Here is a 17,503-nt window from a genome sequence, read left to right as displayed (position 1 = left end):
TTTGGCAGTTGATACAGCTCGATTAGGGAGACCCTTAAGTGGAAGCAGATCTTTTTTATTTACTTAATGTTACGCATATATTTGTGCAGGCTTATAAGCTTTTGTCAAGTTAACAGACAGAACAAATTAGAGAAAGACATAACAAAGATACATCTAAAGCTGCGGTGGGGCTTGGACCTGCTACCTTTAAGCTGCAGAGTCTTTGGTGGAGTAGTGAAACCTCTCGGCCAAGAAGGTCCTGAGAAGCAAATCTAAGGATATCTATAACAAATTGATAATAGCTAACTTATTAACCCATTAGTTGCTGGTCTTTTTAAAACTTTAAAAACAAATACTTGAAACTAGCATTTTAAAGCAAACGCTTTCTGATTAAAATGAATTAAGCTTTTATCTTTGTTTGTTTTGCGTTTAACGTTTTTTCTTATTTTTTAATTTTTTTTTAAAAAAAAACTGAATACTTCTAGGAAACATTTGATAATCAAGTAAGTTTTGTAATTTGTTTATTTAAATTCAAACTGTGTGCCTTAATTAGCAAAAAAAAAATTTATATATTTTATAATATCCTTAAAACGAATTTTAATTAGGTTAAAACATTAAGTATGCTGATTTAAAGCGAAAAAATCATTGAACACTGGTATATTTCGCTTCCATTCAATTTAAGCTGTGAATACCATTTACAAAAATCATTCAGGCAAATCTCATAAGGTTGAAATATCTTAGTACAAAAAGTGAATACATAAACAATTTGATGCATATTCATAAAAATTCCTACTCAAAATTATATTTCTTGTCTCTTCATCGTGAATCACCCTAAACTGCGAAAAATAGTGTGTAATCAGTTCAATCTCTCCGGATTTAATGTTGAACAACCCAAAAAATTATGTGAAAGAATACTTTTGTCAATTTAACCACAAATTTAGCTTTCATATACAATTTAAAGAGTGTATAAGAATTCTAAACGCCGAAGAGATAAAAAGTTAACATTAAGATCTCGCTCCTTCTGCATAAATAATTTTGCTTTCGAAAACTCCAATGTTGGCAAGTTTTGATATCGACTGAAATTGTTTACAATCTATAACGAATTGACTAGTGTTTGTGGTCGTCTTCAATGCTGTTTTTCATCTACAGAAACGTAAGTTCACCATTAAAAATATGTATGTTTTTAGTTGCAGAATAGGGATTTTTATATTTTAATTTTCAAGTGTCTGTAAACTGTATTAAATAATTTTAAAATGTATAATTTCTATTCTACTTCGTTAAGCCTAAATCGAATTCTTCTTAACCTTTTTTCTTAAGGCTGGTACAACATGTGGACCACATGTAATGGTACAAATGATACACCGTAAGCAAAGAGTTCTCTCTGTGCTACACGTATGTTTGGTTTATAAATTAATTTGATTTTAAGAATTCGTGTATGTATATAACCTAAATTACTGATTCTTACTTCATATTGTCACCTAAAAATAACTGTTGATTCTTATGTGTATCATATCTTACTGCAACTATAAATTTTAGTGTTATTGAATAACAACCATAGTGACTAGTAGCTGCTACTTTACACCAAGTAGTGTAAAATAAAATTCAAGGTGTTTTATTTTCAGCAGATACTATCCTTGAGTATAAGTGTAGTGGGATACCACTGTGGTGTAAATTAGTTGCCGCTATTTTTAATGTTCAGATACATGAAAATTTTTTACAAAGTAACGACATTTTTAACCATACACTGTAAAAACTGTATTGTAATATCTCTTCGAATAAGGTGGAACACCAAATAAGGTACAATTTAAATCTAACCACTTAATAAAGGAAAAGTTTATACAAAGTTCATGCACATTCACACCATGCGTGAATTATAAGTTACGAAATCAGACACAAAAACGTACTTTCTCTAAATAAACATACCTTTTCTTTTTTTCCTTTTTCTACAAATTCCGATTTCTAATCCCTAAGTATAAAGAGTGGATCTGGGAAATATAGTCCCCATAGTTTGGTCAGAAGAGCACTCCAAAATTTGGACCCCTTAATGTTAATTTCACTTTTTACGTATTTCGCTATAACTCAAACTTTTTAGCGAATTCCAAAATTTTTGCGCGCAATTATCAAATTCGTTTGTGCAAAGATAATACCGTGCAAAAAATAATTTATGGTCAATATTAATTTTATTTAGTAATAGTTGAAAAGTTCAGAAATGAATGGTAAACATTTTTTTGCATCATCTTAAGGAATATTATTTTAAAGGACAAAATACAAATTTTGAGCAAAATCGTGCGAATAGTTTCTGAGAAATCGAATTTTAAATATCTGACTTTTTTGAATTTCAATTTCTCACGAACTTTTCGACCGATTTCACTCAAATTTTGTATATTTCCATGTAGCATGTGATCTCAATTATTAGCATATTTAAGATCACCCCCTCTATCCATCATGTCCTAGAACTTTAAGATCCGATCATTAGATCAAAAGTTTTTAGCGAACTATGTAAACAGTTTGCAAATGCAAAACTACTTAGCTGAGATATTTTTAACCCAGAGTCTAGAGTCAATTTAAAGGGACTGTTACTCTTTTTAAAGCAGAAAAATATGTAAGCTCAAGATTTACTTTAACCTCCTGAGAACCAAGATTTAAATAATGGCAGAAAAAGCGGCTTTTGCTAAAAAATATTAGCTAGGCAGGAAGAAAACTCATGAAAATAAATGCAGCTCATAAGAGCTTTTAAAAAAAAATTAACAATTATAATTAGTTATTGCATGAAAAAATTAAAAATTTTAATTTCTAGCATTTTTTACATAATGAAGGATTCTTTTAAACAATTTTTCTTTACACTTTGGTCATGAAACAAAATTCACTAGACTTAATTATGATATCTATTTGCCATAAAACTGCCCAAAATGCAATTTGAATGAATCTTATAACCTTTTATGAACTTATAACTTGTAACTTATTAGCAATTAAGCAATTTGAGTGAAACTTATAACCGTCGTTGTACAGCCGACCCAATTTTGGGTTTACGACTACTAATGTTATTACAAAAGAATTTTTATTCTATACTTTTTGCGTCTTTTTAAAGAATGTGATTTTACATTTAAAAAAATACAAAATTTGAGAGAAATTGGAAGAATTGTTACTGAGAAATCAAATTTTAAAAATGCGACTCTTTTTTTAATTGGTTCAACGATGAACCATAACATACGTACCTTGAGCCATATTTAAATGCTAATTTACTGCAACCTTTGCAATGTATTTTATAACTATTGTATTATATGTATTATATAAGTTTACGACTATCAATGTTCAACTCCATGACTTAGTAATTTTGAACCCAATCCAGAAGACAAGGGAACCCTGTATCAAGTATTGGGCTAAATTTGTTTTCGTGGAGGACTTTTTGATGGAACTAATCCGCATTTGCGTTACATGGAGAGGAAAACCACGAAAACCACCTATGATTAGGCTGATTGAAAGAGGACTCTAACTCACGATCAGATATTTTACGTTAAGCTCCTGACCTTTCTCATAAATTTTATTTGCTATTAAATATTCAGACCAACGAGAGTAAACCCAAATGCATTTTTACATAGACAATCGTTTTTTAATGGCATAGAAAAAGAAAAAAAAATCAAAAATCATAATTTTTTAAGTGATGAAATTATACCAAATATTGTCCTCTTATTGGACGCCAAATCTACGGAGATTATTAGGACTTATTTGGCAGAAACAAGGTAGTTTTGTCCACGCAAAAAAATTATATAGTGCTTTTTTTAAAACTAAAGTCGACAAATGAAAGACATATTCACTTGTCATCTATAAACTATCAATACTACAAATATAAACTATCACTTTTTCCATATTAATGACATTGGACCACTTTTTATGGCTTTTTCATGATTTTTTAAAAAATTGTTTTGGAGTAGAAAATATTTTTTAAAACAGCTTCCTGATATTTTTATATACTCTTTTTTTTCCAATTTCAATATTCAATTCTTTTTTTTTCCAATTCAATTTATTTTTTCCAATTTTTACCAAATTCAAAATATAGTTTTTCTTAAAATTGCTCTGAGATCTCAACATATAGAATTGTTTCTTGACATTTTGCATTTTGACTAAAAATGTTACGAATTTTTATTAATTTTTATTATTTAAATGCTTTTTTTTATAATTTATTAAAGCTCGTATTGTTAATAATTGTTCTGGCAAGTTCACCTTGGCTTTCCAAGGCAGGAAATATTGCAGCGTAAAAAGGGCTGAAAAACCAAACTATCAACAACAACAAAACAAAACTACAAAAAAAAAGGAAAAAGCTAAATTTTATTGAACCATCATACTTTTTTTCAGAAACATGGCGTATAAGGCGAAAGAAACAAATTTGCAACCCTCACTATCAGATGAAAGTTTGAATTCACCTTTCCAGCAAAAACCGGAATCTCATGCTTTTCCAGAAAATCAACCAACTTGCTCGACTACACCAAATGATCAGAGTCCAAGAGAACAAACAACATGCCTGATTACTCCAAATATTCGCATTAAGCATCTTTTTGTTTACAACTTCCCATCTGAAATAAGAGAATCTTCACCATTTGACACAATTGTCAAATTCCCATCTAAACTTCAGTCACCAGCAGCCAGTAGTGGTCCTATTTGTCGTATATGCCACGAGGGTGACGATAAAGAAGATTTGGTGTCGCCTTGTAGATGCACTGGTATAATTAAATTTTTTAACTCTTTTATAGGTATTTAACTGTTTATTGTGAAAAAACTGGCACTCTTCCAGACTAATCAATATACACATGGTGTTCCGTAATCACAGCCTTTAATATATATTTTGAATATTATATATATTTTAATAATTATATATATATAAAATAATATATATTTTAAATACTTTAATATTTAATATATATTTCATTAAAAAATGCATTAATGATTTCCAATAGTTGAGAAGAAACATTCTTCGAAATTTTTTAGTAAATATTGAAAAATGAACTTCAGGAACAATATAATTACAATTGTAACTGTCGTGTTATTTAGTTCAGATAAAGAAAATTTTTATCTGTTTTATGAAAACTTTTGCTATAATGGAAAAATAATTCGCGAACATAATTATTGGAGATGGAACTGCTAACAGGGCTGTCAACTTTCTATGCTTTTTGGGAAAATTTCTTCCAGTGGTAGCTCATTAATGCTTTAATGTATTAATCTTTGCTTTTGTAAATTTATTTAAATTTATTTTCCACACCACTGCATGAAAATAATTCAAAATTTTATATAAAATGCCACTTTGTTCAAGCCCTCTGGTGGTTAAGTTCAAAAAATTTTGCAAAGTTGTGAAATCTCTGAACGTTTTAGTTTTTAACAGTCTACGCCCCGCAGTGATCTGATCATCAAGACATGGTTCGCAGTAGAACATCGAAGTCAAGCATCGTTATTTGCTGTCAGTAAGCAGGTCGATAACAACTTTGGTTTGCTTGCGTAGGAACCAAGGGTGCACGGTATCTATCCTTTATTAACTGTTCTACCGAGAAGTGCTCGATATCGCAAGCTGGTAGTCGGGCTACCAAAGCAAAGGAGCTATCTCCTCTACAGAGGATAAAAATAGTGATGGTATGTCTTCGAATCATCCACAGGGAAGTTTCCCAGATCATCTCCAATTGCCGATTGTTCAGCTCTAGTACGACGTAAATAAAGTACTAACCTATCTCTAATAACCTACAATTCTGTAATATTTATATATATGACCGTCGTTGAACAGACGACCCAATTTTGGGTCAATGACTACGAATACTCAACTCCGTAGCCTTGTAATTTTGAATCGAATACGGAAGACAAGGGAGCTCCTGGATCAAGTATAGGGAGAAATTTGCCTTCGTGGATGACTTTTTGATTAAAATAACCAACATTTGCGTTACATGGAGAGGAAAACCACGAAAATCTCCCACGGTTAGCCTGACGGCAAGAGGACTCTTACTCATGATGCGTCTACTACTGGGTGCGAAATTCGTATCAACCAGCCATCGCTGAGATTCGAACCCGGTTCGCCTCATTGGAAGGCGAACGCTCTATCCCCAGAGCCACCACGGCTTAATGCAAAATTATTTGGGAAAAAAAAGCGTAGTAGTAGGCAGCCCTGTATACAAGAACTGTTAACACAAGATACCAATTGGAGTCTTCCTGGCCAAGCTGTCACGTCTTTCAGCCAGGAAGGTAATGAGTTTGTGATGTCCTTCTTTAATTAGTGAGCCATCTGTTCTTCAATTTGACAAGATCTTATTAGACAGCTTTGTAATGAGCATACAAGTCTGCGTATTGCAGTTATTGACATTACAATTTCAGAGCACTGTGTGAGTTAAAACTGATTTAAGTAAAAAATAACATGACTTAAATGACGCGTGTACCGACGGAAAAAAATTGTGCACAAATTTTAAATAGTCTTCTGTTATTATATCGTTTTTAGATGCAAACTTTTATAACTCTTTCAATTTTTATCCGATTTACTTCCAATTTTTCTTACAAAATGCAAATTCGATTCCACCTAATTCATTACGAGTTTCATAAATGTGAATGAAATAATAAAATAAACTAAAATACTTTGGGACTAAGCAAAGGAAGTTTCTGACACCTTTAATTTTGAATACTGTGAACATTTTTTGTGAAACTGAATATTGAGAATTGTTATCTTGAATTTTATACGGTATAGCCATATTTGATTTATTATTAAATTAAACTCTTTTCGCAATCTTGTCCAATCAATATTCTAATTCATAATTTGAGAATATTAGAATGTTCAAGTATTGTTACGCATTGAAAGCTACGTAGGGAAATATCAAATGAAATTAAATATTTTATTAAAAAAAATAAGGCATTGAATAAATAGAAAAGCATTTTTTATGGTATTGTATATTATGTCAAATTTTTCGATATAGTTAAATTGAGAACCTTTTTGAGAAATATTTGTCAAATAATTTTTGCAACTTTTAAATTAGCCATATATGTATCTATTTTGCCAATATTTATTTAGCATGCAAATATAAAACTATTTCATAACATGAAAAGAATATATTAATAAAAAGAATAATAAATTAAAAAAAACAATAATAAAGAATAATATATGCAGTGAATAGCATGAAAAGAATAAACTAGCAAGAATAATAGATAGAAAACAATAATAATAATAATAAAGATCGAAACCAATAATAAAGATATTAATAAAGATAAAAACCAATAATTAAGAAGAATAGATAAAGAAACTATAACAATAAAGAGGAAGTTATAAAATATGATGTAAATTATTTTGTACTTTATTTCAGGAACAGTTGGACTCGTCCATAAGAAATGCATGGAAAGATGGTTAAGCAGCAAATGTAACAACACTGTCGATAAATGTGAAATTTGCAATTATCCATTTGTTACCATTCGCAAGCCAAAATCATTTTATGAAGTATGTATTATTTTATGTTTTGTACTAATAATTAAAGAGATTACTAGAGGAATGTGTTAAGCAAGATTTTAATGAATTGAAGAGCTTTTGTTATTGTAACATAGTGACAATCTCCCTTTTTCTAACTGTGATAACATTACATCAAACGTTAACATTGTTAACATCAAACGATAACATTGTTAACATCAAACGCTATTATTGATTAACATCAAACGTTAGTATTGTTTCCTGATTGTTTTCAGCATTTCCCGTAGTTACAACACAGTACGCAGAAACATTTTCTACATGGAAATCTCGACGTGTTTAAATGGTGATGTGTTTCTAACCTTAAAGTTCTCAAATAATGCAGACGATATTTTAAGTTATGAAATTACACAGAGCACAAAAACGTACTATTTCTGACTAAACAGTCTTTTATTTCCCCCGGATCCGGATTTTTGAACCAACAAAGTATGAAAGTAGCAGCTAAGTAGATAATCTTTGGTGAGTAGTGCTGTTGAATGTTTGGTAATGTTATTTTAACTTTTTGAGTATTCCCCGATATCTTTCGCACTAATGACGCAAATGAAGTTTTACACACAATTTAAAATCGTGCTTAATCAGAGATACTTCCATCTAAAAATAATTATTTACAATAATTTATTATTAATAATGAGCCAAAATAAAATTTAGTTTCAAGATATAAAACTGTTACACCATTTTAATATACCTAATTTTTAATGACAATAATCCAAAATTTGAAGGAAACCAGTAGATTAGTTCTTAAAAAAATTAAAATAAAGCCTTTAAATTATTTAGAAGTAGTGGTGGGTTAAAATCTTATAAATGGAGTTTTTTTTTTTTAAAAAAAAAAAAAAAAACCAAGAATCGTAAGTTAAAACATACATTTTGAAAAAATTGGAAGTGTTTTCTAGCTATCACATAACATGATATTCTAGTTGTCGTCTTAGGAAATATATAATATTGCCACATAAAATGTCTGTTTGAAAAAAAATTTTACAAGTACTGTTATAAGGTTGGCAACTAAGTTTCCATTGTTTTTAACCTCTGGACCTTTCCCATTGAGTGAAGATCTTCTCTGCAGCAGTATGAAAACATTTCATTATCTTAGCCTATTCTCTCCAGTTCAATTTTATACAAAATTTGGTTCAATACACAACGCGAATGAGGCGGATCCTCTCAACTGTTTGGGTTTAAATGCTTAGGTTTACCTCAAAAGTAAGGTGATCTAAGGCATGAGAAGGGGTTCAACCGTTTCTATTACAGAACAAACTCTGCTTCGTGTATATTTGAGAAAGAGAGAACTTCTCTGAGCAGAACCGGCTTTTGTTTACATGATGAAGCAGCATTATGAGGAATTATACTTACATTTTGGCTTTAAGCTTTGTTAACAAGTAACTTAGATTCGTCGCAAAATGAAAATTTGACAAACTGCCCACTGTTTTTCATCGAAGAAAAAAGTGCGTCTTTGAGGTCAAACTCTCAATTTTTAAACCTAGAATACCAATCAAGAGCTAACGCTATGGCACCCTCTTTCAGCACAGCACAAGTATCACGAACAGCTTTTATAGTCTTAGAGTAAAAATAAAAAGACGTTAAATATGCTCATTTATCAACTTCTATTTCAATGATCTAAAAATTCAAATAAATTCCTTAAAAAAATAACTCGCTTGAGCAAAATATGCTACTTTTTTGTTCTACCAGAACATATGTCTAATATCCTTCAGTTAATACATTATGCCAAAAACATTTAGTGACATGCGCTATGTTAAAAGTTTAAAAACAGTGGGAAATTAGTTGTCAATCCAATAAATAAAAGTGGCAGAACTATTGATTTCATTCAATTAAAAAAAATAATGTATTAATGATTAAATCTATTTCAGTTTATTCAAACTGAAAGGCATTCAAATGCAGTTAATCGGAGCAGTTTTATGGGTGACTTGACATGCTTTTTCCTTCTTACGCCATTGGCCTTTGTCAGCGGTATGCTTTGTGTTGAAGGAGCTATGAAACAAGTACTTATGGGAAACAGCCTAGAGGCTGGTTGCCTGATGGGATTAGCAACCTTTCTGATTACTTCCTATATTATATGGCTTGTTTTAACTGTTAGGTATGTATGTTATCCTATACTTTTGATCTAGAAATTTTGCATAAGTTAAACCCTAGTTTCGCACCCAGAACATTTTTGTGATGCGAATTGCTTATTAAAAGGAATAAAAAAATTATAAAGATTTTGAATTTTCGCCTTAAGGTATTGCTTAAAGGCAGCATAAGGTAAATTTATATAAAAAAAAAAACTTTTGATTATTGAAATTTAACCTGTTTTTATGGCAGGGATAGCCTGGGCGGTAGGGCGCTGGGCCCATGCCCGAGAGTTCGTGGGTTCGAACCCCACCGGCCAAGGACTCTCTGTGTTTGTAAATGGTGACTGATGCAAGTTAAATCTGTCGATTCGCAGTCCTCCATGTTTCCGTAACAAATCAATACCTCTGGAGGTACTGAATTGGAGATTGATCGTTCTCTGATTCAAGCCAAAATTACGATCTGTGGATGAATGAATGGGTCAACCCTATAAACGGGTGTGACGAATGGGTGTGGCAAAAGTCGAATTCTTGGCCATAGATGGCGCCTCTGGAAAACAAGAATAATCGCACCCCTCTATCTTAACAGGCATACGTCAACAACAACATGTTTTTATAATACTTTATATACGGGTTGCCCAAATGAGAATTGGACATGTGCGATTGTGTCAGAATGACTGCAGCTATGGCAGCGCCATGGAACAGAGATATAAAGGGTTGTAAGATGTGTACACTGCGTACAGCGTTGAACAATGAAAGCTGTTTGTGGTAAAATAAACTGATCGAAAGTAAAGTCTTGCTGTACATGGATGCGTCCAGATCGGAGTAACGCGTGGAAGTACAGTTTCTGATTGTAGAATGTGAGCGTAATGCGGTATTGTACTCTGACGAAACCACTAAAATCAATTAAAAGCGAACAACCATACCTTCTCCCACAACAAGTGATCCTTCTCCGTGACAATGCCCACCCACACGTCTAGCGTGAAATCCCGACAACCTTATAAAATTCCCGTTATTAAGTGTTGGGCCACCCGCCGCACAGTCCTGATTTGTCACCCTGTGACTTTTACATCTTTAAGCCACATAAGAGAAAACTACGTTTCCATTCGGACGAAGTGAAGAAAGTTGTGCACGGCGTTCTCCAGAATCAACAACAATTTTTCTACAAGAGTGGTGACTCAGGGGATAGAGCGTTCGCCTTCCAATGACGGGAACCGGGTTTGAATCCCACCGATGGCTGGTCGTTACGAATTCCGCAACCGGTTCACACCGACCACAGTGCAGACGTAAAACATTCCTCAGTGGATAATGAGTTAGAGTCCCCTTACCGTCAGGCTAACTATGGGAGGTTTTCGTGGTTTTCATCTAGATGTAGCGCAAATACTAGTTAGTTCCATCAAAAAGTCCTCCACGAAGACAAATTTCTCCCAATACTTGATCCAGGAATTCCCTTGTTTTCTGGATGGGGTTCAAAATTACAAGGCGAAGGAGTTGAACATTGGTAACCGTCAACTCAAAAGTAAAAAGTAAAAGACGATTTTTTTTCTACAGCGAAACAAAAGTAAAATTTCTTTATCTCGCATTTGAAAGGGCATGTCAGCATAAAGCTAACACCTTCTAGCAGAGAGAAGGCCTCAACACTGATCAATTTAGCAGTCAAGCGTGAAGAATATAAACTGCGCAGTGGAGGAAAAGTAAGAAAGATGTCACTATATTCGGGCTACTAAGGTGCACCGTGAGAGAAAATATGAAAGATGTAATTTCGTTTGGACTACTAAAGGATCAAATTTCTTATTTGTGGTAACCCACGCTAAGGCCTTCTCCTCTCTTCTAAAAGGTAAAGATAAGACACGCTATTTTTAGTGGTCCAATCAATTTCAATGCTCTTGCAACGTCATATAGTATCTTTTTCAAGAACGAATGTTCTCTTTATTTTTCGAAATATGTCGCCAAGCCTAGGATTCCATTAAGGCTACCAAACTATAACCTTTTTTCATTAATTCCATGATACCTATCGCAAAAGATAGCACGAATTAAATTTCTGTCTGGCGTGCTTAACTTTTTACATTGTTTTGATAGCATATTTGTACAATTTGAAAAAGAAATGAAACGTAACTATATGCAGTCACGCATGATTACTTAAATCCTATACCATAAAGGTCTTTTAACTTGCAACGGAGTATAGATGAGAGTAGGCCTCAGCAAGGGTTACCATAAACAAGAAAGTTGATCCTTTAGTAGTGGACTGATGGTAAAGACACGGTTCCCAGAAGAACACCGAAGTCAAGCATCACTGGCTGCTGTCAGTAAGCGGTTGGATGACCACTTTGATAAGCCTGGGTAGGGTGTGTGGTATCGGTCATCATTAAACTATTCTACAGCAAAGTGCTCCAATTCAAGCGCAGGTCGTCGGGCTACTAAAATTGGGGAGCCATCCCCTCTGAAGAGGAACAAAATTGCAATGGCATGTCTTCGTATCATCCTCGGGGGTGTATCCCAGACCGTCACTAATAGCCTATTGTGCAGTTCTAGTGCGACGTAAATTAAGTACCTACCTACCTTTAGTCTCGCAAAAGTACTGACCACTTTCGTATTTCCCCCTACTGTGCAGCTTGGAAGCACGAACGTAGTGACATCTTTCTTATTTACCTCCACTGCGCAGTTTATGTTCATTACGTCGGACTACTAATTTGATTCGTGCTGAGCCCTTCTCTCTTATAAGAGGTCCCGCGGTGAGCTGATAGTTAAGACATGGTTTCCAGTAGAACACCGATGTCAAGCATCACCGGCTGCGGTTAGTGTGCGGGTTGGTGACTACTTGAATCAGTCTACGAAGAGACCGAGGATGTGCGGTATTAGTTCTCGTTAAACTGTTCTACCGTAAAGTGCTCGACTTCGTGAGCAGGTCCTTAGGCTACCAAAGCATGGGTGCTATCCCCTCTGCAGAGGATCAAAATTGTGATGGTATGTCTTCAGATCATCCTTATGGATGTTTCCCAGACAGTCGCAAATACCCATTATGCAGCTCTAGTGCGAGGTCATTAAACTACAACAACAACTCTCTTATAAGAGGAGTTGAGCCAGCGCACAATGCCTATTACATTGCAGTCAACAAACTGTCCATTGCGAGAGTGTTTTCTCTTATTGCTCTATTTAGACTCCTATGTTGTTGAGCAAATCAACGTTGGGAAACTTTTTCAACGTAAATATTAATATCAAACCGCAATGGACAGTTTACTTCAATTATACAAGGATTCTCAAAATGCATGCTTTGAAGTTTTAGCCTAACGCTAATTTACTTGCAATACGCAACTAAATACATTGGTTTTTCTCTTTCAAAGGTACCACATACGATGTTACTTAAAATGGCGGACGAAGAACCATAACGTCAAGTTGATGAAAATTACGAGGATTTCAACTGCAAGTGATGGTCTAAATCACTCGTGTATTCAAATTGTCACTCAAGAGCCAAATAACCAACCAAATTTTGTCTTCAACCCAAATGTAGTCGTTTCGATTCCAGAGGCAAGCTGAGGTAATAAATCATTCAAGTGCTTTTTGAAGTAATATTTAGAAAGGAATACTTAATTTTTATGCTATCACGGGAAAAAAAACCGTTGCATCTCTCCGTGTAAAAACACATTATTTAACCCTTTCGAAGGCAGTGGTAAGTATACTTCCCACCACTATTTAAAGTCCAGGGTAAACTTTTCACCACTTTTTACTTAGGTTTCCATTTCTTAATTACTTCAGCTTTCTTGAAGTGCGTTTGAATAAAATTGGTAACCATTTGTTAGTTTAAGAAAACGTACAAAAGTTATAAAACACATAATTCCTTTTGAAGTTTGTAGCATTTATAAAATTTATTTGATAAATAACGAAAAAAAAAAGTTAATAAGTTACTAATAGGTCGTGGTAAATATACTTACCACCAAAAAAAATGGCATTAAAATTTAGATTAATTTCTTATAAGCTAAGTGAGTTCTTTTTTCTTATATCAATTTCTATTCCAAATATACATTAATTTACCTTTACTAGAAATAAATGGCCCATTAAAGGGTTAAATATAATAATAAATTTTGGTAGAATGTAAAGTATATACTGAGTGGCGCAAATAAAAGTGAACTGTCGAACATAGTACCAGGTACTAAGTAACAAAGGAAATGTATAATAGTTCCTGCGAAATGAAATTTTGAAATATTGTAACTCTGAAGATATTTAATGTATTTCGTTCAAATTTTGTATTTTTAAATTACATTGGTGATCAAAATGGGTTACAGGAGGCGTAAAGCAGAACTCTCTACGTATGGTAACACTTAGCATGCTTTCACCACTTAGCGTGTGGAGAGTCATGGAAGAAGGAAGTACGTTAGCTTCTGTCGTGCTTTTCAAATAGATTAAAAACTTTAAAATAGGAAACTATATAGAACTGAAAACAACATTGAACATAGTGTGTAAAAGATAGTGTCGTGGAAATTTTTAAATATATTTTTGACAGTTAAATACGAAAAATGTTAGAGGAAAATTTCGTAGTGCATTCCTGTACAACTGAGAAGAGGGGGAAGGAGGAAGGGTCAAGACATGAAACCAGTCTTCCATGGACATGGCGTATTCGAGCACTGCGATCGTGAATTAGGACCATATTCTTTAGATTGCAATTACCCTTATATTAGATGGTCAAATCCCAATACGTCGAAGAGAATTATGTTTATTCAGAGAAAGTACGCTTTTGAGACTGATTTCGTATTTTAAAATATATTTTTTTCCAATGCCCACCTGTGTTAACATCCGTCAATTCAGGCATATACAGGACGATTTTGTTGGCCTCTCTTTCAGGGGCACCATATTAGGTGGGCCAACGTCGCTCCCACAGTGAGGACTGATAGTACAGAGAAGGAAAGAACATTCATGTCTTGCCCGGGATTCGAACCCAGAACCTTTCTGATGCAAAGACAGTTCCCTGCCCCCTACACAGGCCGGTCGGCGCGTATTTTAAGATATTGTCTTCGAAATTAAATAGCATATTTGAGTCCCCCATTTGAATCATTAAGATTGGCACATTAGTGAACATTTGTTCATTCTCAGCCTCAGCAATATCTTTCTGTTGCATTATATTCATAACATCAAATGAAATTCATTAAATCATGATTAAATCATACACATATAAATATTAGGCTGTAAATGAAAAACGCCTTCAGTATTCTTTGCGCCGCTAAGCTATAAAATTATATGATTAAGCTTTTATTGTTCTTAGCATTCTAGATTAGGTTCTAGGCATAATAGGAGATTGCTCATAGAAATTTAGATTGCGAATACAAGTCACTGATTATCCCGCAGTTAATCACTTTTAAGGCTAAACTATTGAAAGAAAATGTGATTGTAAAAGTTTTAACGAAGTAGTTTATTTTAATAAAAATATTTAAAAATAAAAATTCTTTTTTTCTCTTTGTAGGTTTAAATGAATAAGCCCACAGGACTCTTAAGGAAAATGAATGAATGCTTTTAGCACTATGAAAAAGCACTATAATGGAGGATGTGCTCATTGTTTTATTATATTTGTTTGCTTCATTGCAGTTAAAACATTTTAAAAATGTTTTAACTTAGTAAAGTTTTAAATTTTAAGAATCCTTTAACCGTAGATGCTTTTCTTTATTATTATTATTGCTTATAGCACTACTAATGCTCATAGCACTAATGAGAAGCATTTTAAAGAAGCACTATTGTGGAAAAAGTGCAAATTGTTTTATATTTGTGTTGCTTTATTTCGATTTGAGAACTTAAAACTTGTAAAATTTTAAAATTCTTAACTTTCCTTTATGGTTGTTTAAACTTTTAATTATTGAACTTTTTTTAAGTTAATAAAATTTTATGAAGTTTCGCATCTTTTATATTTATCTGCAACTCGTTTTAATAATGGGCAGTCAATAAAATGGTTTCCTTTATCTAATAACCTTATACGTCTAAAATATTTCCTATTTTATCATGGTAAAGACAATGATTTCAATATTGTTCAAATTATGATAATCTTAATCGGTATCTAGAGAATTTATTATGTTACTCAACAACAAATTTTGAAATTTGTTACTAAACTCATCAACAGAAGCTTACTATAAACCACTTTAACAGTTTTCTGCAGCCTGTTTCATTCCAATGAAAATATTTGCCCACGCATCTGTTAAAATTTCTTTACGGTGTAGTTCCCAGTGGATCACAAAAATCAAGCATCGCTGCGGTCAGTGGGCAAGTTGATGACCAATTTGATCATCCTGCAAAAAGATCGCTCATACAGATCGTTGTACTCTCATAGCAAAAGAGCCATCCCCTCTGCAGAGGACCAAACATGGCATGTTTTCGGATCATCCTCTGAGGATGCTTCACAGATAGATACCAATAGCCCATTGTGCAGCTCTAGAGCAACGGAAATAAAGTACTATTACTTTAAGGTACAAATTACAACACGTCGCTTCTGCAAATGGAGTTTAATTTCAAAATAATGTTTCATAGTTATTCAGTTAGAAGCACCATCTAATGACAAACATTTTATGAAATTTAGTGGCAAGATATCTGGTTTTCGAAGAAACCGTACACTTTTTATCTCATCATCAATGGCTCGACAGCCCAGGGTGGGCCTTGGCCTTCTCAAGAAGTTTTTTCCAGGTTAATCTTTTTCCTGCTAGCATTTTCCAGTTTTCAAGACCAAAAGATCTTTTTCTATCCAACTAAAATTCGGCACGCCTCTTTTTTCCTGCGCTAACTGTTCTGGCCAATGACAGACCCTTTGGCGTATCACAAAAACTCTTTGTGGTACGGTCTTCCTCTATTCTGATAACGTGGCCTGCTCATTTTGTTGTTTGTCGTTTAATGAAGTTAATAATGTCAGGTTCATTGTATGAGTGATAAATCTCTAAATTAGTTCTTCTAAGTCACACACCATTTTTTTTTTTTTAATTCCTTCAAAAATACTTCTCAAGACCTTTCTCTCAAAAGTACCCAACATAACCTCATCCGTACAAGATATGGTCCAGGTTTCACAAGCATATGTTAAAATTGGTCTTAAAATAGATTTATGTAATATAACTTTTGTTTTTCTATGAATTACATTAGATTTTATGTATTTTCTAATTCCATTAAAACATCTATTGGCTATAGTGATTTTTCTTTGTATTTCCATTGTAATATTGCTCCTATTGTTGACAACAACAGGAACTTCTATCTACTACTGGTTTTTCCTTTTTCAAAACATCGGCCGTTTGTGGGACATCGGATACATTCAATATTGCTTAGCTTTGGACTCATAACTAACTTCTTTGGTAATGTGATATAAAAAAAATTTAAAATACTGTTACTTACCCTAATATACTTTTGATGATGTTTATACTTGCACTAACAGTTTGAAAACTCTCAAAAAGTATAATCGATTGTTTAACTATTATGGTCTGAAATTATGTAAAAAAAAGTTTGTTTTTAAAATTAACAAATAACTTTTTTTTAATGAACAAATTAATCAGGTTTAATGAAGAAATCAATCAGGAAAGCAGTTCAAGTCAGGATCCCTCATTAGTTGTTTCTACTCTACAACTTAAGTTTTTTTTTTAACCAAAAGTGATATTTAATTTAATAAAACTGTTCGGATACTAAAACAAATTTTTACATTTTGAGTTCTGTTTGTCAAAATCCAAAGATCGCAATGAACAGGGGAAATACCTAATTTTTAGAGTAAAACTTTCTATTAAACCTAATGAAATATGTTAAAATTCAGACACCTTTTTTAAAGAGTTTGACTGATATATCTATAGTACGGCTTTCAGGAGAACTCTTCCAGACACCCGTCTCGTCGTGGCGGGTACTACGGTTACAAGGGACGATCAATTTGAATAGTGGTATGGGGTGAATAGTTTTGTCTTAATCTTAGCGTAGGTCGTCGTAAGTAAACCAATCGACACCTTCTTTCCTCCATTTCACCCCCATTAGAAATGTACTCTCGCTTGTT

At 33.1% G+C, this 17,503-nt stretch overlaps 1 protein-coding gene across 2 annotated transcripts; it reads left to right on the top strand.

The window, feature by feature from the left end:
- Positions 1-220: 220 nt before the first annotated feature.
- Positions 221-15,394, top strand: LOC107450206 (E3 ubiquitin-protein ligase MARCHF3). 2 transcript variants are annotated; one of them, XM_016065953.5, is made up of 6 exons: positions 221-482; positions 4,333-4,697; positions 7,302-7,432; positions 9,316-9,542; positions 12,855-13,048; positions 14,966-15,394. In XM_016065953.5, exons 2-5 carry the CDS (start codon positions 4,337-4,339, stop codon positions 13,045-13,047), a joined length of 912 nt encoding a protein of 303 aa, XP_015921439.1. In that variant the 5' UTR covers positions 221-482; positions 4,333-4,336; the 3' UTR covers position 13,048; positions 14,966-15,394. The 2 variants fall into 2 exon arrangements, with proteins under 2 accessions (XP_015921439.1, XP_015921440.1); XM_016065954.5 differs by lacking the exon at positions 221-482 and adding an exon at positions 1,006-1,154.
- Positions 15,395-17,503: the final 2,109 nt, after the last annotated feature.

Source organism: Parasteatoda tepidariorum, chromosome 12 (assembly GCF_982258835.1).
Source record: "Parasteatoda tepidariorum strain Cologne lab strain chromosome 12, Ptep-v5.0, whole genome shotgun sequence".
NCBI lineage: Eukaryota > Metazoa > Arthropoda > Arachnida > Araneae > Theridiidae > Parasteatoda > Parasteatoda tepidariorum.
Note: the sequence above shows the minus strand (reverse complement) of the source record. Positions and strands in the feature narration are given on the sequence as shown.